This window comes from Polypterus senegalus, chromosome 3 (assembly GCF_016835505.1).
Source record: "Polypterus senegalus isolate Bchr_013 chromosome 3, ASM1683550v1, whole genome shotgun sequence".
NCBI lineage: Eukaryota > Metazoa > Chordata > Cladistia > Polypteriformes > Polypteridae > Polypterus > Polypterus senegalus.
This window is the reverse complement of record NC_053156.1, coordinates 164847344-164872407: the sequence shown is the minus strand read 5'-3', so window position 1 is coordinate 164872407 and position 25064 is coordinate 164847344. Positions and strand designations below refer to the sequence as shown.

Below are 25064 nucleotides of genomic sequence, written 5' to 3'. Positions count from 1 at the left end.
TAGATCTCTTTTTACGCCGGTGTATAGTTCCGATTTATGGGAGAACAGTACGCTTTAGAGAAAAATATTTATCATAAAAGTTGTAGAACTTATCAATGTCTACAATTTTTATTTGAAATATTTTCTCTAAAGTGTACTGTTCTCCCAGAAATCGGAACTATTAACCGGCGTAAAAAGAGGTCTAGCTGTATGTAAGTGCTTACAAAATTACATTAAAAACTTAAGGAAAAAAGCACTACCTATGCCACTGAATACATCAATAACATTTTAACTATATTCCAGTGATCATATGATAACAAAAAAAAGTCGATGATTTTTTGTCAGAAAATTAAAAATTAGGTCATGCCTTAAGTGGTTAATCTATCTATGCAAAAACTGACTGCTCTGTACTGTTCAGAGATAGCGACTGTATTGGCAGGTATTTAATGGGCACATACATATACAAAAAAAGTTTTTGTTGCGGGGGGGAGCGTAGAAAGAAAAAAATCTCTTTATGCACCCCCCTGAATTAAATCCTGGCGGCGGTAATGAAATTAGACAATTTAACGCGCGTAACGTTTAACAGTTTACTCCTAACACTGCAAGCGACAATGGTGGTCAGGGATGCTAAATAATTTCTAGCTTACTTAGCCAGGACTGGGTATTGGTTCCTCCTAGAGCTTCCACCGCTGTATTCGACGATGTCAATGTCAATTGAACAGCTGATTTTGTGGAGGAGGAGGAGCGAGGCATCAGTGGCTCATCTTCAAGGTCTTCTGACAGTTCGTGCTGTCTTGTTTTCTTTCGGGGTGGTTCTTCTGGTGTTTGCGGATCATTATGAACATGATTATCAAGAAAGAACGCTGGCCCGTGTGCCGTATTAGTAGATTTAAGTTTATTTGGCGATGCTTCACTGTAGCGCGGTCAAATTAACCGGATTAAAGTAATCTGTTTCGGGCTGTATTATCGTAAAAACATTTAACGCATTAGTCGCACGCGACTTGATAATCAGTGTTGGCCAGTGTTGGATGGTCGAGTTAAAATATTACGAAGATATGATGTTGATGGCTATAACATTATTGTAGCTCACTGGATGTTAAGGACACATCAGCAGATATGCAGCATTCTACGTTCCATGTCAGCAAAATCCTGCGCTGCACCGTTCATTCGGCTTTAGAGACTACAGTCTCATTTTAAGTGAATTAGTGACTAATTTCTGTTGTTACTCAAGGGAAGAAAGGCAGACAAATGATGAGTGTTATTTCCCAATTCCATTTCTATTTTCCATACCATTCCAAAGTTTTTCTGAATTGGGGTTGTATGCTTCAGCAAGACTATTGTGAGAGAGACACAGTGACATGGACTTACAGTTTCCAGATCTGAGAGCCATAGGTATGTACATCCACAACTCTTGGATATACTGTAGTAATTCAAAAACGGATGTGTCAAGAAATCCAGAATAGCTGGTCTCACAAATCAGAAGTGTCACATCTAAAATCAATGATTTTACCAGAAAATCTCTAATTAAAACTGTCAGGGTAATGCTGTTTCACAATACAAGGAGTGATACATGAAGTGCATAACATTAATTATTGTTTATTTTTGTCTTGCTTTTGTGTGCTAAAGAAGATAGGGGGTTGTCTTGAGCCATCCTCACCACCAGAATAAGCACAAAAAGGATAAGGAGAAAAAACTAGACGGCATGAGGTCCAAGTAAACCACAAAGCGTTGACAATTTAAATTAAGAACAACACTGTTTCATGCAAAATGCCATCCCATGCACTTATTTGGTCATGGTGATTTTTTTTTTTTGTCTTCAGCAGGGATTTCTTTTTTTTTTTGCGATGGAGTTCACTTTGTAACTACTTATGTTGATGTTCAAAAGCCATACTTAATTTTAATCTTTGAAAACAAATATATATGTGCGTGGCAAGTGATTCTCATTTAAATCTGTGTCTTTGCCAAGAAAATTATTTGACTGAACTTTTTGTTTTGTTCGGACTTAGCTTGTCATTTTTTTGGATTTAGAAACACTCTGCAGAGAATGTCTTTTCTTTGTGAAATAATTTATGAAAGTGCATTGTTTTCAAGATCATTACTAAAGTTAAAATAATTATCTTTACAGTTATGGAAAACTTTTCCTCAATAATTATATAAAATATGATAAAAGTATTATGAAGAATGTTCTCTAAAAGAGCAAGATATTTGCTTTTGTACAAACACTAAAATAACAAGATCAGAAAAGAAAAAATTAACGTATTAATAATGTCTATTTAAAAATATTTGCATTTATATTGTTCAGAGAAAAACGGTTTTACATAAGGAAGCACATTATCTTTTTTTTTGTTGTTGTTGACATTTAACACTGATTACATTTGCACATTGGGCCTGTTTATGTTCACTTGTTGCTAACCACAATTGTTCACAATACTAAAAAGTCTGAAATATATTTATTTTATGTTCTTGGTTCACAAAAGCATGAAAAACTGACCTCATTAATTCAACTACTAATAAGAAATAAAATCAATATAAGATTAAAATTTATACAACTGACCAATTTAATGTACTACTAATAAACCAGTACAAATAATTCTCTGAAAAATGTAAAAAAAAAAAATACAGATTCAACAAACAACTTATTAACCAATCCTTTACCGCTTCTTCCTCTTGGCGGCCCAAGTTTATGGCAATAATTACAGGTTTTATGGCTATCATTTTCATCAGCCGCAGAGGAGTGTGCCAACTGTCAGGCTCCCCTGGCCTATCAGCCGACCAGAGCAACCAGTCATTTTGCACCGCACCAACAGCAGCAACGACACAGACACAGGTAGAACTCCTCACGTCCCGTTTCTTATGATGAGAATGTACAATGATTTGTATTTGAACTGTTATATTGTTTGTTGTGTTTATTCCCTTTTGAGGGAAACAGCTTGTGGTAATGTTAAAGATTCTGTCACAAAAATGTTTCTTGTTCTTTCAAAATGTTGCCTAATGAAATGTTGATTTTTAATCATTTGCCTAATTCTATTGTTCCTCAGATTGTAGAGGGTAAATTAAAATAATGTTTTCGCTATACAGGAGTTTTTTCTCAGTTGCAATTCAATGAATAAATCCTGATATATTTTTTTTAAATGAGTGTAATAGTCCTGTTTATAATCAGTTTCTTTATGAACTATGTCTTAAGCTGAAAGTTAATGCACCTTAATTCTATTTATTTTGAAGCTTGTTTTATCCATTTATCCATGGTCACAGTTTTTTCTGCTGAGTGAAATGTTATTATGTAGGCAATACTTTTGTGTTCTAGCTAGATATGTTTAGTTCTCTATTCAAATTACATCCGTTTTTTTATTCTCTGCATTTTAATGCAGGGTGCAGAGCAATTTTGGTCCTGAAGGTCATGTGGTTCCAGGTTTTTGTTCCAACCCAGTTTCTTAAAAAGAAGTCAATGATTGATGTTAAAGCATATATTTTTCAAGCAGGGCTGTTATGCTTCATTTTAGTTGTCTCACTTGTTAAGATTCCTCACATTAAATTGATTTTTTTTATCCAAAACAGCTACATTTATTGTTTTTAATTACTGTATATACTTATGTATAACTGCGGTGGGCTGGCGCCCTGCCCAGGCTTTGTTTCCTTCCTTGCGCCCTGTGTTGGCTTGGATTGGCTCCAGCAGACCCCCATGACCCTGTAATTAGGATATAGTGGGTTGGATGATGGATGGATGGATGGATGGACTCACATATAAGTCAGGTCTTGAAACCCGAAAAATCGATCACAAAATTAGTCTCCGACTTGTACGACCGTTCAAAAATGTGACACTTGTGTGTTTTTTTTTTTGTTTTTTTTACATCTCCTTCCCTCCTATCATTTTCTCAGACGCATTGAATTTTGTTGCAGCAGCACAGTTACCAATTTGTTTTGCTACTTCAATGACGTTTAATTTAAAACCAGATCGAGTGCCCCATCGTAGATAAGGAATGCTCTTACGATAAAGGTGTATGAGGGTGTGAGATACAAAAAGCACAAAACAGTGCAAACATTGCTTTGGAATAGCTCAGGTATGGTCACGTAGGTACGAGAGAGAGAGGTTAGGAGCATGCGCTGATACAGCACATTGTCGCACCCACATAAAAAAAAAGGCAGTGTGCTCCATGGTTACTCTCTCAGGTGAGCATTAGAATATCATAATCCCTTGTGCCAATAGCATGAGTTTTCTGGATTCGACTTATATGACTGACATTATAAAATACTAGAATATCCGCAGGAGAACTTATCCGTGAGTATATACGGTATTCTTTATTAACAATAAATAAATGACAAAGGAACCAGAAGTTCTCCATCTAACTTGTTTCCATTTCCTTCTGTGTGTATTCATCATGAACTACAGTATGTGGTTTAATAAAATATCTCTAAAGGAAACTGAATAGAAAAGGTGAAGGTCTGAGAATTATCAGTCTGCTTCATGCTAAAAATGCAATATTAGAATGAGTGAACATGGTAGAATGAAAACACTAACAAGCCAGCAACTGGGCTAGAACAAAAACTTGTCGCCACTAGGGCTCTCCAGGACCCAATTTGCACACACTTGTTTTAGTGAACTAGTGGGATGGATGGATAAATGATTATAGCATTGTGTGTTAAATGTTACATTAAAGTTAAGTAGAACTCAGCCAGAATACAATTTCCTGTATTATTTTCTAAAATTCATATGTGCTCAACTGTACATTTTTTAGACACCTAATAAGATAAAAGTGAAGCTCTGGCTCTTAATTGCTGAATGTTTTCCAGATCATCAACTCAGGGCCTTTATTTTTGCTAATCATTTTTACATCCTTCAACTTCAAATTGGTGCAAATCGTCAGGATTTAGAATTTTATTTTCAGTCTAGTGGAATATTGTCTGGGTTTGTTGTTGTTTTGTAGGGAAGATGGAAATAGTGCTTGCAAGCTGGACGGCATATGTTAAAGTGAAAGGGTCCTCAGGAAAGGGTTCACTGAAATGTGTAGTGGATATCAGAAGTGGGCTGGGGTTGTTCTAGCATGTCAGAAACAGTTGCCCTCCTGGATTACAACATACAGTACGACAGTCTCTACAGTTTTCACAGGCTGGTGCCATAAACATGAAACATCTGAGGAGAATGGATAGATCTGTTCAAGCAATCAGAACGGCAATGAATACTGAAGTAAAGGATCTTTGCAACATAAGTGTGCAAATAGGCTGCAGGAGGATAAAACTATAGTGGCTTTCATTCCTGTCAGCTAAGAGAAGGAAGACGTTGGTTACGGTGGACACAATATCACCAAAACCTTACATATGAATATCGAAAAATGTTACCTGACCTGATGAATCTCAATTTATGTTGCTGTATGCAGATGGAAAGGTCAGAATTAGGCATAAACAGCATGAATGATTCATGTTCCTTATATCAAAAGGTGGTTGTGTAGTGATGATGAATGTTTTCTAGGTACAAGTCTCCTAATACTAAGTACAGTTTGAATGTCACAGCATACCAAGATGTTAATGTTAACTGCATGCCTCCATTTAAATTATGGCCACATATCCTTTGTATATGAACACTTCCAGTAGGAAAATATGTTATGAAACAAAGCACACATCATCTTAAGATGGTTCCATAACATGACTTTAGTTTACTGGTGGCCTACATGGTGCCTAGATCTCAACTGAATAGAACACCTTTGAGACGAGGACCTCTGCATGAATATGTGACTGAAACATCCACAGGGACTGTGTGATATTACTGAGTTTGCATGGTCCAAAATCTGTAGTTCAGGACCTTGTTAAATTCATACCGAGGTGTTTTGAAGGCAAAAATGGATCTTATGAAGTTCTAGATAAAGTAGACCGTATGTACAGTATATGTGTGATTTTATAGCAATAACAGAGGCCCAGCCAAATTCTTATGGTGGAGATGAGTAACTTCTATATGGATACACATTGTTTTGAAAGGTCAGGCAAGCCTGTAAAGTCTGAGAAGCGCCTATATACCTAACAGAGAACTTCAACTAAAGAGTGCCCGAAATGTGATGTAATACATAATTTCTAGAAGATATTTAAGCTAAAGAATAGTGACATGGTATTTGGAGTTTGTTACATACAGTATCCTTTAATGTGCAGGGTAGTGTCAGTGTCGAGCTTTAAAGTAATATAAAAAACAAGTTTAGATTGGGAAGTAACAGTAATGGGTGACTTTAAATACACTAATATAAAGCAGAATAGAAATTCAAGTATATGATCAGTGGTGGTTATTGTTAACTCAATATATGAAAAAATCAACAAGAGTGCCTGTCTAGAAGTTAATATTTTGTAAAAATGGAGACTGAATCTAGAATACAGAGTTTATTGAATTACTATCCTGTTAAAAAAAAAAAAAAAAAATGCTCAGTATTTTAGAAGAGCAAATGAATAAATGTAATACTATTACATTTAACTTCAAAAATGTAAATTAAATACAGAGATATATTTTGCTGATCTAGGTGCAGAGACTATTGATTAGCAAATTTATAAGGTTAAGAGTATACTTTTTACAAGATAAGTTTATACCAAATATAAAAAGGACTAAAACACATAACAGGATTACTAATGAATTAAGAGGAAATTATTGAGGAAATGTCTTATGAGTATATAAAAGTGACAGCAAAAAGGAAATCAGAAATGTGGAAATGCTTGTTGAACTGAATATTGTCACTGATGGATAAGATAACCCTTAGGGTTCTTACAGAATTACAGTGAATCTTCAAGGAGATAGTAAGGGTTACTAAGACCAACAAGTAGAAAATAAGATACATGGAAAAACAAATAGCAAATACTTACTTCATTCTATTTGAAGTTTTCACTTGTGAAGATGCCAGTAATCTTCCAGTCTAAATGAGAACTTTTTCAGAATCAGTTGTTGTCAAACGTGTTTTTTTTTTGCCCTGATCCCAGTTTCTGTAATGTATATTAAAAGATATAGAAAAGGTTATAATATGCAGATCAGTTAAATATGTAGACTGACACTGAAAGGTGGATTTGAGTCAAGTGAAGTCCTTCAGAAAAAAAACTGGACAAAATTTAGACCTGGGTGCTTTGTGGCAAATTTTTTTTAATATAAATAACACATAGGAAGAACTATTCTTCAGTATAATGACATGATATAGCTGGATTGTGTGGAGTTAGAAAGTATAACCTTAGAGAAGGGTTTTCGAGTGGTATTGGAGTCACCATTGTCCAAATCCAGAAAAAAAGTATGATGGCTAATAAGATTCTGGGTTACACAGCACACTGTATGGAGTACAAAATAAGTCAAATCTAAGCTTGACTAGAGTTTGGAAACATCAGATGAATAGGGAACCATTTTGGACTGAATGCCATCATCAAGTTGTATAGTCCTAAGCAGCTGGAAAAACAAATTATCCTTTTAACCCAGCTTTTATGCCACAGTGTAGAGGGTTTCACATTACAATTACATATTTGTTTTTGGCTTCTGCCTTGTGCCCTGTGTTGGCTGGGATTGGCTCCAGCAGACCCCCGTGACCCTGTGTTTGGATTCAGCGGGTTAGAAAATGGATGGATGGATGGATGGATGAAAAGATTTCATGACTAATGTGTATTGACAAATTTCATATCGTGGTTATTGTGAACACAGGAGATAAAAATGTGCTTAAAAGTGCTGCACAAATAAAATACAGATCAGGAAATAAAAAACACAGGAATAATCAAAAAGAATAATTAGGGACAGGTTGAGTGTCAACTGCCAAGAAGAAAAAACAAGATACGATCATAAGTTCAAAATACTAGATCAAAAAAGCAGTTCTAGGGGAAAGGTAAAGTTCCTAATCCAAATGTTCAACATTTTGTACCTAATAATATCTAATAATCGGAAAGTTTGAAGTTTGTTTCAGCCTGGATGCTAAGTACTACATCCTGCTATCTTTTATAAATTTGGCATGAAGATGATATCAACCCACTGCTGTACCTTAGTGATTGTCAGCAAGCAATGTTACAAAAAACAATACAGTTCCACCATAAAAAGGATATACAAAAATGGTGGCACTCATCATAACCGTCTTAAAAGCATTACATTACACTGGGGCCCCTACCTACACAACCACTCAGCAAGTCACGATATACATAGATTAGCACCCAGGGCAACTGCCCAGCAGGCTCATGCGTTAAGAAAGCCCTGGCACTTCATGAGAAAAATCTACCACAAAATGGTGTTCTGATATTTAAAAACAATGAATAGAAACTTGAGAATAGCAAAAAAGACAGATCACAACTAATTTTGGAGGGAACTAGAATGATGCTCATGACTGCAGTTTACTCCATATTTGTACCTTGACCTGGGCTCCAATTATTCCAACCCTCCTGTATTTCTTGAATCCTAAGGTTGGTTTATTAAATGTATGAACATGCATGGAGACCTGCTGTATTTTTCCAGTTCACGGTAAATTCCACCGTTATGTGACAGGATCTGTTCTTTTGCTTACATTCATGTTGTAGTCATACTGTTGTCTTGAAACCTCGGGTATTTTTTATTAAAGAGTATGATATTGTTAAACTAAGAAGCTTCTTGATCAGTGAATGATCTACAATTTTCTTTTAAAAAAGGACTGTTTATGTCCTTATTCCTTAGCAGCTGTTTTGTTCAGTTTCATTTTGTTTTGTTCAGTTCCATTTTGAAAGGGTTTTAAGGATAACAGTTCAAATGCAGGATAGCCTTTTTTTATATGTTCTGCTATTTGAAGAAAAGAAAATCTCCAATAATGAACCTACTACTGTACATGTAGCTCCTAAGGATAAAGATGATGGCATCAAACACATACTCTTCAAGTCTGACATTCAAAGATATACTGTACATTATGTAACACTTTATACAAAGTACAAACTGCTTTTTTATCTATTCTCTGGCTCTCTGACCATTTTCAGATAAAATGTATGGATTATTCTATAGGTACGCGGTGTGTTTGATATTAATTAGCAACTCTAAATGAAGTCTATATGAGAGAATTGTGGCCTGCTTTGAACTTGCCCCCCATCCTGTGATGGTTCTTCATGTTTCCAACATAGGCTCTGTGACATTCTATTGGTTTAAGCCAGTTAGGAAAGTAGACAGAAGAATTATTATAGCATCTGACCAGTTTATATACCTGCTTTTTCCTGGGGGTTTTTGTGGAAAGGAAGCAAACAACCTCAGAAGGTTCGGCAGCACATCATGCATCACCCTGCAGTGGCACTATTTGACAGGTTGATTTTAAAACGTTAATGTGTCTTTTTGTTTTAAAAGGAAATCAGAGTCCTCAGGTGAACCTCGTGTGAACAAGAACATCAAATGTGAATTTAACCTGACCAAGCACTTCTTCTTCCACTAGATTCATGAAGGAAACACATAAAAAGAAATTTGAGAAGTACTGTATGTCATCAAGTCACAACATTTAAGAGATATTATTAATAGGGTGCTACATTTTCACACATAGGCAGTTGGATGAAGTGAACCAACCTGAACAATAACTAACTACCTTTTTATCATTTTTTTTTATAAGTACGTAAAAAATGCTGCCTAGTCATTCCAGTTAAAAATGACATGGTCAATAGCAAATGTATGCCATTTTATTGGAATCCAGAATTACATTTATTGAGAGATATAATGATTTGTCCTACTCCCTTACAGTTACAGATAACTGAGTTTAAATAAGTAACTGTTACTCTCTGTATTGATTTTGTATGTTCTGATGTGTTTTGTTATCTCCAAATTCTCTGGGTATCCTCTGACGAGCCAAAGGCATGCATGGTTGATTCATTGCTGACTCAGAATTTGGACACTGTAAAACTGTATGGTTATAAATGTGACCTGTGATGAATTGGCAGTCTGTTAAGTATTAGTTCCTGTTTGGGCCAAATGCTGAGAGGATAAGCTCATGGCTCTGTAATTGGAATAAACTTGTTTAGGTGAAATTGATTTCATATTTTATATATTGCATTAAAAAATTCTTTGTATTTCAAAAAAAAAAACCACAAATATTCATAGGTTGAACCTGTAGGAGTTAGGGTTGACCTTTTCCTGCTCATTTATTAATGTATTCGTATGGCCGTAGAAGCAATTTAAGGAGTAGGGTGGTCCCAATTTCTTCATTGGCTGCTCAAGTAGCAGCCACTAAGAAAAGATATTGCATTCATTTTATGGATTGATTAGTTGAAATGGAAGCTGATCTAGGATGGCCCATTCACAGACCTGAACTGGGAGGTTGGCTCGGTAAGTGAGAATGGCATATCTAAATGAAGCAGAAGAACCAAATTTAATTTCCTTCCTAATGTTCTAATTAATTGTGAAAGCCTAATTTATTTCAAAAAGAAAAGAGTTCCTTGCACAGTTGCTGGAGAGGAAAGGACATTATTGCATGGTATGCTATGTGCTCTAGTGAGCATAGGACCATTTTTGAAGGTAATAAAGCAAAATTCACATTCAAATAAACATTCATAATATGCCTTCTACACATGGTCTCAAAGCTTACAATACTGAAAAGCCAGAACTGTCATTACAGCCCGAAGAGTATTGCTAGGTTTCAGAACAAATTTTCAGACGACTAACTATTTGTGGTTGTTGTATTACATCTAACTACTCCTTCCAAACAGCTTTTTTATCACAATCTTACAAAGTAATTCCAGAGGACTACAGTGAGTGACGTCTACAGAACTACTTGGGTGGATATTATGTTTTATTATTTTTGAAATCTTATGCCAAATAAATATCTGACTTTTTTTAATGATATTTCTTAATTGACTACTACACTAATGTTTTACCTTGATGTGCTGCTCCATTACTTATTTGTGTTGCTACCTATGTCTTGTCTGTTTTTTTCTTTTTATTTAACTATGTCTTGTCTTGCTTTTTATCATTTAACTAGGGAGAACATGTAAAAGTCGTCCTTTGGATTTGGTGTTTGTAATTGACAGCTCCAGAAGTGTGCGCCCATCAGAATTTGAACTAGTAAAGACTTTTATTTCTGATATGATTGACACGTTGGAAATTAGTGAAGTCACAACAAGAGTGGCAGTTGTCAACTATGCCAGCACTGTCAGAATTGAGTTCCATCTCAAGACACACTTCAACAAAGTGAACATGAAGAAGGCAGTGTCACAAATACAGCCTCTAGCAGCTGGTACAATGACTGGTCTTGCCATCAAGGAACTGATGGACAGTGCCTATAAAGAGGAGTCAGGTGCACGACCACGATCCCTAAATATCCCAAAGGTGGCCATTATTGTTACAGATGGACGGCCTCAAGACAAGGTTGATGAGGTATCTGCTCAAGCCAGAGCAACTGGGATTGAGATCTATGCAATTGGAGTGGGCAGAGCTGACATGGAGTCCTTAAGACAGATGGCTAGCACACCACTGGATGATCATGTCTTTTATGTGGAAACATATGGTGTAATTGAGAAACTCACCTCCAAATTTAGGGAGACCTTTTGTTTTCCAGGTGTAACTCCAGTTACAAGTAGGTGAAATCTTCTTTGAGCTGTTCATTTACTAATATAAGTATGAGGATGATTTCTATAGCAATTATGTATATGTAATATTTTATATATATATATATATATATATATATATATATATATACACAGTGTAACCTTGGTTTGCGAGCATAATTCATTCCGCAAACGTGCTCGCAGTCCAAAGCACTCGTATATCAAAGTGAATTTCCCCATAAGAAATAATGGAAACTCAGATGCTTCATTCCACAACCCAAAACTATTCACATAAAAATGATTAAAACAAAATATAAAGTAAAATACATAAAACAAATTAACCTGCACTTTACCTTTAAAGAGAATCATGACTGGTGTGAGTGAGTTTCTAAACTCTTGTGGGATTCTACCCAACGGAATGACACCGGAAGAGTGTCCCAAAGCAATCGCAGTCTCCCAGCGCTGTAGCAGTTTGCTGTATAAGCACATCCAAAAAGATCGTGGACATGCTGTAAGCTCCTACTGTCGATGGGTGATATAAGGAACATTATAAAGATCCCGCTACAATAAATAACAGCGCTGTTGCTGTTTCAAGCTGAATAAAGCTGGTGTTGTTAAAGTACTGAGACTCAGCTTCGTGTTTTGGGGTGCAAGACAGGGACTCGCACTTCACAGCGCACACACACACACACACACACACACATACAGTTACAATGCTGTAGTAAACTTATACGCTTGAACGGCTGTTGACTATATGAGTGAGGCACGCAGACTCAGACGGAGAATAGGAGATGATTGCCCTCAAGAGGAGAGAGAGAGACACACGCAAGATAAGGAGGGAGAAAGAGAACCATCAGCTCAGTTGTGATCACATGACGCTCAGCAGACAAAGTGTATCCATACTACTCATATTGCAAGACATCGCTCATTTATCAAGTCAAAATTTATTAAAAAATTTAGCTCGTCTTACAAAACACTCGTAAACCAAGTTACTTGCAAACCGAGGTTCCACTGTATATATATATATTTATATATATGTATATTTATATATTTAAAAGTATGCATATGTTAGTCATAATTTAAGACAGCGGCCTAACCTGCATTGGATGTTACTAGACAACTACAAATACAGGCATGCTGTTAAACAGTTTTGAGAGGCTAATATGGAGTTAGATTATTTCCAAAAGTCTGTGTCCAAGTACAACTCATTTTGTGAGCACAAGTTATATTTTACAAGCACAAGTGACACATGTAGAGTACATTTTACAAACGAAAGTTAGATTTTGAGTACATTTTACAAGCACAAGTTATATTTTGATTGTGAGTGATGCATTTGAAAAGTGTTTTGCGGTCACATGATTTTTGGCATTGTTCTTGCATGGAAAATCTAATTAAAAATTATTTGAGAGTCAAAACAGGAACGCTAAGTTGGGGGACTCCAATAGGAGTAGTCTGTGCTAGCCAGCCAGTTTACTCAGTGACTCGGGACTTACTAAAATCATGGCTTTTTTCACAATGGAGGAGCAATGGTGGATGTATTGCTCTTATGTTGGATATGTTGCCATTTGCCCCAGTATATTCATTTTACATGTTATTTGTAAATTAAACTATTTATAATTAAATAAACAGTCTTGGAAATGCTAGGCGTCACTGTTGCCCCTTAAACCCAACAGACAGACACACAGGACACAGGTTTAAAGCACCAAGAAGATTTTTAATGCCTTTCTGCTTCCATAAACAGTGCTCATAAACACCACAGCCACAAATAACAGATAAATAATCAAAAATAGCACACAATAACGATTCTCTTCTCCTCCACACCCCCTAGCAAGCTTTGTCCACCTCCATCCAACTCTGGCTCGCCTGCTGGGTGTTTTACTGTCCTTTATATAGTCCTTGATCCGGGTCAGATGGAGAATTGAGATGGAGTTTCTGATCAGCCCAGAAGTACTTTGGGGTTTCTGTCCTTGTGATCCACTAGTACTTCCGGGCTAGGTAAGAACTTTTATCTCCTAGCTACTTCCCACAACGTCTCTTGGCGGCACCCACAGTACTCAGCAGGGCTATGTTGCCGAACTCCATGTCCCATAGTGCCCTGCAGGAATCCAATGCACCGCTGCATTCCAGGGAAGCTGCCATCTAGCGCCTTGGGGGAGGCAGTGTCCTAGAAAAGCTGCCTTTCCCCATCCTTCCATCTTAGGGGCATCCTGGTTGGGCTGAGCTGCTGGCCTTCTCTTACAGTCCAAAAAGAAGTTTTTTATGATAAAAGCTATGACAATAGAAGATTGATCCAACTATTTTACACTTATTTATTCTACTCAATAAAAGGAGAGAAGAATTATCATTCTAAAATTATTTCAGTTGTTCAATACATACCTAGAATTATTGCTGACTTCAGAATAAAAATAGAAATAAACGCTCTAAGTAAACAATGACACATATTTAAGGCAAGAATTTTCTCCTGAATAAGGTATTGTGATAAAAATGAAAATCAGAAGCCACTTTATTAATGCATTTTTGATGTTCAGGTTTTAGAATCCATAATCATTACTGGAAAGATGAAGAAGAAGGCTCCATTGAGATATATTTAAATTGCACAAGTGCAACATTAGTCTTTTAAATTAAATAAATGTACTATATGTGTAGGATTTTTATAAATTTGCTGTTAATTTTTTTTAGTTAAATGGCTTAATCTTTTTACAAACTATCATTTTATGATTTACAGTTAAATCTGAAAATAATCTGAAAGTGGACAAATGTATATAAGAAAACATTCACTAATAATTGCATGTACTAGTACTTAGATGTGAAATGTGAAGAGTGCATTTTCCAAAATATATTTTTTAAACTTTATTACTTCTGTTTGTTAAAAATACAGTTTCCTTTACAGGATAAGTTGAGGTTTTTCAGGTCCAAGTTATTTTTTCACAGTAAGGTATTAGTTTACCAAATTAAATTGCATTCTGAAGTGAAGCATAACTAGCCCACTCTTGTGTTTTATAATGGAGCTTAAAGACACCGGAATCACATTATAATGAAAAGCCGATACACCCACTTTAAAGTAGCAAAGGTTTTGATTTAGGAAAATGTGCTTTTCGCATTTCCGAGGCATGCTTCTGTTAAAAGGAAATAATAATTTAATCCCAGATTCTTGGTAATATTTTTTAAAGTAAGGACATGTTTCTTATTTGCTTCTCAGCTTGCAGCAGTTTTTGCATGTGGAGTTTAGACAACCTGTGGTGTCCTGCACACATGAATGTGGAAAAAAATACTCCGAAAATGAAAAAAGGCAGAGTGTACAATTGAGCAGACTGAAGTGCCTCAAACCAACTATCACATTTTTTAATGCATGATGAGCTACTTTTGCTGAGGATATGGTAATAAAAGAACTGAGTTTAAACTGCATGAAAGCTCACTGATACTCACTAATACCAATCATTCTGTAAACACACGGGGAGAACATGTAGACTTCATGAAAAACTTGGCGCTGTGAGGCAGGAATGACAGCTCTTCACTACCACTCCACCTATGCTAAAACACTTGTACTAAACTTAGTAAACTTCAACCTGATTTAATCTTAGGTGAATTGGTGTGTTAAATAAGTTCTAGTCTGTAAGTGTGTATGTGTATTCACCCTGCAATGGACTGGCGCCCTGTCCAGTTGTTGTTCCTGCCTTGCATCCAGTGCTTGCTGGGATAGGCTTCAGCTGCCCTGCGATTCTGCCCTACATAAGAGGGTTAAGAAGATAGAGAGATTATTATTATTATTGTGCCTATAGTAAAAGAATGTATATGAATAGATTATTGAATGACAGATATTGAGGACAGCAATCATGATGATGATGTTATTATTATCCATCCTATTATTATTAGAATATAATTATTATCCAGGTATTGTTCCTTCCATGCGCCCTGTGATTGCTGGGCTAGACCTCAGCCTCCTTGTAAAGCTGCCCTGGATATATTATATATTAATATTAGGAACATGGATAGATGTCAATATGTCTGCTCAGTTCTTATCAGTTAAATGCATTCTACTCATAATCTCAATATTCTTTCTCAATGAAGCACATGCATGCATTATTAATAGATTGGCAGCAGGCAGTATCAAAATAAGTGATTGTGTGACATTTTTCAGTTATTATTGACTAATTGCCACAGAACTGAAATGGCGATTCATATCTGGGCAACAATGACACTTGGCAATGACTTTCAAAGGTGGGGCTGAAAGGGTGCAGTGGAGGAAGACGAATGGGGTAGCTGACAAAGTGAGGCACAAAAAAAAAAAAAGAGTGAATCTCACAACAATACTTTTGCTTTTTGCTTTTTCTCCTTCTTAAAAATATGTGGACATGGACATTGCCATCTGTATATCATCTCATTACAGTGTTCAATATTTGGTAATATTTTTGGCTTGAAAAGGAATGTATTGTATTTGGTAAGTTTTAAGGCTATTCCATAAGTTTCATTATAGAATTCAAGAATAGGATAATTATTTTTTAATAAAATATATTTTTAAAAACACTAAAGGATGCTTTACTTTAGAATGCAACTTCATGTGGCAATCTAAAACATATTGTGATTGTGAAGAAATAACTTCAACTTGAAAAATACAGAAGTTTAAGTTTACCCAAGCATTCATACCTTACAGCAGACTATCTTCTAGTGAGGTAAGACTATTCAGTGAGGAAAGAGATTAAAGATACATTTACAAGATGGAGGGTAAAACATTAGCCATAATTCACATTTTTGAGCAGGAACAGCAAAAGAAAATTGATGTATTGAAATACTGCATCCGATGTCTAGTTATATATCATCCTATTCACAACATTCCTGCAGATTAAATAATTTGTTTTTTGTTTTAAATAAAGTAACCACTATGAGAGAGCAGTATTACTTTAGCATTAAAAAATATTTTAAAACCAACAGACTGAATAACATCCAGGAGTAATTCTATCTGGTACTTGTTGCCATCAAGTTCTGAAATATTATATTAAATAGCAAAATTCATAACATGGCTTTTTTTCTAATGAAAATTTTACATAGCATAGCTGCACAGAGAAAAGCAACCAAGAATGCATCCAGGAAATAAAGGATGTGTCCTACTCTGAGGTGCTCAAGGAACTAAACATCTTTAGTTTTGAGAAGAATAGGGCTCATTTGAGCCCCAGACATTTTATAGGCACTGATAATGTTGATCCTGCTGTATTCTTTCAATAGTGAATCACTATTGGTGGAAATTAAGGTGAAGACACGAAGTGTTTCTCTACACAAAGATAATCTGAAACAAACTACCAAATAATGTAACTGAAGCGGAATCCTTGATAACTTGTAAAAATTATATGGATGCGATATTGGGTCAGCCTATCTAGTCAAGCAACTCCAATGGAAGATAGATTCTCCTCTTATTTGACAATCCTTTTTTGCTTTTACTGATGTTTAAAAAGACACAAATAGATATTCATTCTTTCTGTCATTATTTTTATATCATAAATGATTGCTAGTTCTGTCTTACAGGCTTTGACCCGTGTGCAGCTGGAAATCATGACTGTGAGCAAATTTGTGTCAGCACTGCTTCATCTTATTACTGCAGATGTCGGGATGGATTCTTCCTTAATCCAGATAAGAAAACTTGTTCAAGTAAGAAGCTTGTCCTTATTGCTGTAATTGTAACCATCTGTTTTCTGTTCTGCTGCAATGGAAACAAATCATCTTCAGGTGAACAGATTAAACCTGAACACCAGGGAATGTGGTATATTCAAAAACACAGGCACATGGCTATAAAAGGGTTATTATGTCTTTACAGCCATTGCTCTGTTACTGTTTAAAATGAATCTCTCAGTTCTACCTGCAGCATAGTGCAACACAATCCATCAAGATAATCTTTCCATATTGGTGACTTTTTAAATTTAAGTTCTGGAAGCAGACAGAATATGCATACCTCTTATTTTGAGATATTCTAATTTTTTATTAAATTAATAAAAATCTCAATTAATTATTATGTTATATTCTTACCTATTTTTTTTTTTCAAATATCCGTGCATTTATTCAAATTGTATTATGTAAGGTTATTTTTAATATAATGGTGGAATGTTTTAGACCACTATTTCCTCAGTACTGGTCCTGGGGAACCACTATGGCTGTTAACCAGTTTTATAATAAAACAATTACTACATTTAATTGTCTTTTATAATAATGTGTTGCTTAATTCAAATTCACTTTTATTTGTTTAATATTCAAATGGTAACATTTTTTGATACCTATTCATTTCAGAGGAAGCAAGAGCACTTGCGACAACTGACCCATGCAAGTGTGAATCCTTGAAAGCATTTCAGAAGACTGTGCAATCCAGCATACAGTCCCTTACAAGTCGACATATCCTTTTGAAAGTTTAATCCAATTAACAACATTTTTCTATATTCAAAATATTACAGTTGGTTGGCACCATAGGGGTTAGTGCCCCTCCAGCCAAACCTCAGCAGACTGAGTGCAAATCTTGGGTGTTTGTAAAAAATAAAACATCTGAAATGTTGTGTTTGCATTAATAAAATTATGGAGACAATGCTGAACTCTTTTAAACAAAAAGGGTATGTCTAAATATCTAGGAACAGTCATAGCCCATGATGCAGAGATCACCCATAGAGTGCAGTGTGGATAGAATAGTTGGAACAAGGTGTCTGGACTATTGTATGATCAAAGAATTAAGGCAACGGTTAAATGTAAGGTTTTTAAGACAGTGGTAAGACCAGCAATGATGTGTGGAGCCGAGACATGGGCAGCAAAGGGACAGCAGGAGAAAAAGTTAGATGTGGCAGAAATGAGAATGTTGAGATGGATGTGTGGAGTTACAAAAAATTACAGAATAAGAGATGAGACAATCAAAAGTACAACAAAAGTGGGAACAATATTTAAGAAAGTACTGGAAAGTAGGCTGAAGTGGTACTGACACTTGATGAGGAGAGACAATGAAATATGTTGGCAAAAGAGTGATGAGAATGGAAGTACAGTGGAAGAGAAGGTGAAGGAGGCCAAAGTGCAGGTGGAAGGATAAAGTAGAAGAAAACTGAAGGAAAAGGGCTTAACTGGCGAGGAGTTGCAGGACTGAGTTGTTTGGAGAAGGTTGACAGGGTACATCGACCCCACATAGAAGTGGGTATAGAAATTGAGGAAGAAGAAGACTCTAATTTCCACAGGAGTAAATCGGTGTGGGTATGTGCATGAGTGGGCCCTACAGTGGACTGATATTTTATTGAGGGTCAGTTATTCTCTCTTGCCTGATGCTGCTGTGCTGACAATGATACTTAGCTGGATTAGGTGCTGTAGGTTCAATAATGGATGAGGAACAAAACAAAAAAACTGAAATGTTGTGTTCACATTAGTAAAATTATGGAAACAATAATATTAAGCAGTTTTAAACAAAATGGTAAACCTAAAAGGAGTTCATACATATATACATTATTGTCCAGTAGAAATTGTGATCATTTACTTGAAATGCAATACAATAAATCCAACAAAACAAAATAGTATTATGTACAAGGTAGTGCCCAGTTACCCAGAGGATTATGATTTACTGATACTGTTTTGTTTTTAGGGTAGATGTGCTCAGTTTGTTTTTAAATATATCCAGTTTATCTGCTCTGGTGTCAGATTTTGGAGGTTAACAACATTCTTCATGCTACTCTCTAAATACCACTCTTTATCTCATTACTGCTAAAACCAAGGAGAAAAATAAACATTTTATTAAAACCACCAAAAGAAATGTAAAAAATCACAGTAGGCATGTTTATCAGGTTTAATCTTTTTTGATTTACTTTCCAGGATATCTACATTTCCTGTCACTCACTTAGAAAAAAGATTTACCAGTAGTCTATTGGTTTTTTTTTTTAATTTTTACTTTTTAAAAGATAATGAAACTTCTGTTATCAGACCAGAATAAGAGATTTCTGAATTCCACCATATTAATATATTTTTTTTCATTCCTTCTTTTTCCAAATCTATTTATTCCAACATTGGGCTGCAGGGGACTAAAGTGTATTATTTTTTATATTTTGTAAAAGTAGTGTAATATTATTTTTTAGTTCATTTGTGTCTCGAAGTAAACACATTCTTTTATGCAATATTTAATTTTTGCTCATTGATAAGCATCGGCAGTCAGTAAATTTGGGCTTTGAATTTGGTATCTAAATTATTGTGCACTGCTATCCTAATTTACCTTTTTATTTATTGTTATCCTTTAAAGCAGTGCTTCTCAATTATTTTCTGTCATGCCCCCCCCCCTAGGAAGAAGAAAACATCTCGCGCCCCCCCGCGCGACTATAAATAGTATCATTTGTCTATAAAATTGTTATAAGTACATCTCTGCATAACACTGTATCCTTATTAACGTATAAGAGAATAAAAAAAGAAAGAAATATGGACCAATTTACAACAAAGAATAGCTTTATTAAATGTAACAGAAAAGATTTAAAGTGCATTCTAAATTCAAAAAAAATTTTAAAGAAAAATAAAAAAGCATGTTCCCCGAGGTCAAACGCGCGCCCCTTGACGGAGCCCCACTATTTGAGAAACACTGCTGTAAAGTGCAGTTTCCAAATTATCTTCACAGTTAAATTCTAGTTTTCACACGTGTGTGCTTGCAAAAAAAAAAAAAGCAGATTCTGGTGAATATGTTTAACTTGCTAAGCTTTAACTCAGCTTTTTTGTTTCTTTGCTATTAACAAAATTATTACTTACTTTTGACTTTGCAATTACTTCGAACTGCAGTTAGCGTTATAAGTGATATATTTTTTTGTAATACACCTGACTTTGCTAACTCTGTTCTACCTTCTGTTTTATATACTTGACATTAAAGTCTTTGTAAAATAATGACAAGAAAATGGTTATTGAATATAAATTGTTGCATTTTGTGCACCTCTGCAACTATACTCGATTTATGGGCAATACAACTGGAAAAAAATATCTAAAAATCTTTAACTTGTTATTCACTAGATGAAGTTCAAAGACAACTACAGCGATATGAGCAGAGAGTGAGTCGTCACTAGGGCTGTTTTGATGGAGCTGACTTTTTTCTCTTCCTTCGTTCTGACTTATGCATAAAATTCATTATCTAATATTCTCCTGTCATTGTCTTCTTCTTCTTCTTCTTCTTCCTCAATAATACTGTAAGTTCAAATTTGTTGAACTTTTACTTTGAGCAAATTCATGCTGGTTTTCCTTAAGTGCTCTGTAACATTCTTTGAAGTCTTCTCTTGTACACTGAGAATGTGTCTTACATAAAGATTGTGTAGATAGACAACTGTTAATTCTGATAGTTGTTAAAAGTAAATATTACCTGTGTACATGTTTCTGCTTTTGTTTTATGTAGAGGTAACTACATTAGCAATACCATTGATTTTGTTCTAGTAATTTTTCTGGTGCTAAAGAATCCATTGTATTTAGATACAATTATTGTATGTGCACATAAAGTTATTATAAATAAGCTTTTATATAATGAATATATGAAACATGAATCATATGCCATATGAATGGTATATATTTGAAAATATATTCTATTTTAGATATACATAAAAATGTTTTGTGACCACAAAAAACAAAAATATTTCAGTTGTACTGTATTTTTGTATTACATATTGGAAGTTGAGAAATGTCAAATAAAGACGAACTGCAGTTTCATCAAATGCAGTGCTTTTTTTACTGTTTATTTATTTATTTAATCACTTTGTCAATTAATTTATAAAGGGTTCTGCCCTAGAGTTACTAATGGATTCTGAGTCTGATGGGAAGGTCAGATATATCCAGAGCTTGTCTCCTAGGGCCAGGTGACAGGATACTTAGGAAGAGAAGATGCTCTCTGTAGTTGTTGTGTGTACACTTGTCAACAAACGTGCATGTTCTCCTATGTGTTTTTTCAGTCCATGCCCAATAAACTTATATAGAGTGGAGCAAAATGCCTGCAGGTCATTATCCATGACGATAAATATACATATATATATATATATATATATATATATATATATATATATATATATATATATATATGAACTAACTAAAATGTTTTGAGACTGCCTGGACTGTACATATATCCCTTGTGTGTTGTGGCTGTGTGTTTGTTGATAAAGGCCTAAAGGCCTTGTTACTGTACACAAGTAATGGGACCAGTTTTGATTAGTCTCTGAGTTGACACAAAATAGTTTAAACCCTATTTTGCTAATGGGAGCCATGAGTGATCTTTCTTCAGTTGTGCAAAGAAGATCTATCACAACAGATGTAGCATTAGAATAAATAAACAACTACACTGGAAAATTCTTCTTTTGGGCCTAATGTAACCGAGCTAACAAAAATTTAAGAATTGCCATGTTTGCTGCTTGGAGAAAAAGTCAAACACGTTTCTGCTTCATGTCATTGAGAAGTTTTTGGAATGCTGCTTGAACTGTACAGAAAGAAGGTAGGTTCAAAAGGACATGTTTTCATCACAGACAACGCTATTTAAAGAAGCGGGCACATATACAGTGCTTACTTGCATTTCAGAGTAGGAATATTCAAGACTAATATTTACAGTAAGTGGCTTTGTATATGGCATGAGTGCCCCAAGAACAGGGATTTTTATACATGACATGATTACAGATGTTTTGCAAATGGGCCACTACCCAAAAAAGACTTTCAGTCCTGTGGTCATAAATTGATGAAATAGGTGGACAAAGGCTAACATGATTTATGCTGAGCTACAGGAGGCTTAAAGTCAATTTATCAGTTACTGATTGTAACAGGTCCATCATAAGCATATACAAACCTTAACCTGTGGGACATTGGTGTTCAATGGGTTAGGGTGTTGACAACTCAAATTAGTTCCATTATGTATGTAAAAAAAACAACATCAAGGTGTGTTGACACCCAGCTCTTAACTGGAACTTAGCACTCTCTGTTAATATAACATTTTGCTTAGTTAGATGGCTTGAAATGTTATAAGCTACTAAAAAATGTTACGACAGTTTTATCTTTAGATGCACATTTACAGTACTTCACCTTTATCTAAATTTTAGTTCACTTGATTAACATTTTGCATCCTTAATTAATTTCTGTTAACCAAAGTAAACTAAATTACAAATTACTTGGTAGGCAACAACAGAGAGATTAACTTGACCCAGTATTCACTTGTTTGCTGTCATTATAAAGTTTTTTTTTAATGTAGTATATAGGAAGAGAGAGAAACGGCTGAGATGTTTTCAGACACAAAATCATTTTTGATTAAAAAAAAAAACAAACTACCCCTAAACAGAAATTTCTTATAGGGCAGAATGAAGTTAGAATCAACAACATGGTCTATTAACAACAAAAATGAATATGCAGTTAATATTTTGGTCTCACCAAAAAACATGCAGCCTCCAGGAACTGCATTTGGGGTCTCTGGTCTATGAAAACCTTCATGACATTAAATCATCTGCAAGTGCAAAGCTTTCAGTCAATTGTCATCGTTTGAGTCAGATGGCTCCCTTCTCTTGAGAAGATGAAAATGGCAACCTTACTGCAGTTACACTTTCACCATAATACTTTGCTGCATTGCTATTACTAGTCAAGTCTGCTTCTCCTTCAAGGTTTTTCTTCAACATTTACCTTTTAGAAATAAATGTAACAATTTTAGCATATTTGCACCACCAAAATTTTGTGAGGGGGCTCGGTGGTGTAGTGGCCTCAGAACCCCTGCAGATTGTGTTTTTTTTTTTTTTCTAGCCCCCTGGAGTTTTTATTTTTGTTTGATTTTTTCTGTCCTCCAGGCCATAGGACCTTACTTATTCTTTGTTACTTAGTATTGCCTAATCTTATTTTTAGATTTTTCTTTTTTCTTTCTTCATCTTGTAATACACTTTGAGCTACATTGTTTGTATGAAAACATCCTATATAAATAAATGTTGCTGTTGTTGTTTCATATTAAAGATGATCAAGTCAGTGTATTATTGACATAAAGTTATAGCATAATCATTGATTACATCTGTACATTCATGACCTTGTGTTCCAGTATTTACTGAGTTTTCTCATTATAGATTTGATTTCAAAGCATGGATGTCACACATGATCACCTATTAGTCTATGATATGTACAACTATATTAGCCATGATCCTGAATGTGATTTTTCCCATGATCTGTAGTAACTTTTAAGTTCTCAAAGCACAGTTGTCCATGCTTAATTTCACATTCTTAAACAGGTGACTATATATTCTATCTCCTATAACAGTGACTGTTGCATCTGTGTTAATTAACACTTTAACACAACTCATTCGTAAAAAAAATAATACAAACACTTGACCATATATTTCTTATGGTGCAAAATGAAAACAGGAATAAGAACATGTTCTATTAACAACAAGAATTGAAATACAGCTAAAATGTGCAGGCTTCTTAAATTTTTTTCCTTACCTATATGAAACAGTTCAGCTCCATACAATTTATTTTAGTTGTCAGAGATGCAGTCACAATTCCATACATCTTCCAATGTACAGAACAAATTATCCCATCACATACATGGTATGGCCTAGCATTAAACTTTGATACCAAAGATTCCAGATTCCAAGTGCACTTAAGACTATCTGATGTTGTGATTACTATCTGTGTTCAAAATGGTCAACGACAGTGTCCGTTCCTTTTTCATTTGTAACATTCTACAGTATAATATCATTGAACTGACAGTTATCTGGACATTCTTTTCAGCTTCTGTATTGCACATTGTTTGTGGCTTATAATTGTTTTATAGAATTTCTGAACTCCTTCCTCATTGCAAATATATTAAAGCTGGTAATTCTGACTAGCCTAGAGTGAGTGAGCATACATGTATGTGAGAGTACTGCATCTAGAGTTGATAGCTGCCTATGAAGTTACTTGGAAAAAGCAAATTCAGAAAATGGATGGTTGTATACAGTGGATAAAAAAGTCTACACATCCCTGCCAAAAATTGCAGTTTTTGTGTAATAAAAAAATGAAACCATGATAAATCCTGTCAGAACATATTCCAGCTGTATTGCAAAATTGTAGTCTATACAAAGAAGGTGAAAACAAATCAGAAACGATTTAGAAAAAAATGGGACAAAATCATACAAAAGTCTTTAATAATCAAGGATGTAGCTATGTTCAGAATCAACCAATCACAATAAGCCTCATCTCAAACAGTAGTTAGTACAGTAAACCCTCGTTTATCGCAGTTAATCCGTTCCAGACTCTACCACGATAAATGAATTTCTGCAAAGTAGGATTCTTTATTTATAAATCAAATATTTTCGCAGCTAGAGCATAGAAAACCTGTTTACCTTCTAAATACGTTTTTTAACATCATTAGAGCCCTCTAGAGAAGAAGGTGAAAATCCGCAAAGTAAAAACCATACGTTTATATTGTTATTTTTATATTGACACACTTGGGTCACAGATTTGCACAGAAACACAGGAGGTTGTAGATACAGGGGCTTTAAAACACTGCAAACAAACATTTGTCTCTTTTTCAAAAGTTTAAACAGTGCTCCATGACAAGACAATTCCATCTCACAATTAAAAGAATGCAAACATATCTTCCTCTTCAAAGGAGTGTGCGTCAGGAGCAGAGAATGTCAGAGAGAGAGACAGAGGGAGAGAAA

The 25064-nt window shown here is 35.0% G+C and overlaps 1 protein-coding gene across 1 annotated transcript; it reads left to right on the top strand.

Annotated features, from left to right (window-relative positions):
- Positions 1-680: 680 nt before the first annotated feature.
- On the top strand, positions 681-17843 carry LOC120526621 (matrilin-3-like). Its single transcript, XM_039749783.1, has 5 exons — positions 681-856; positions 2679-2806; positions 10884-11477; positions 16966-17088; positions 17722-17843. Exons 1-5 carry the CDS (start codon positions 681-683, stop codon positions 17841-17843), a joined length of 1143 nt encoding a protein of 380 aa, XP_039605717.1.
- Positions 17844-25064: the final 7221 nt, after the last annotated feature.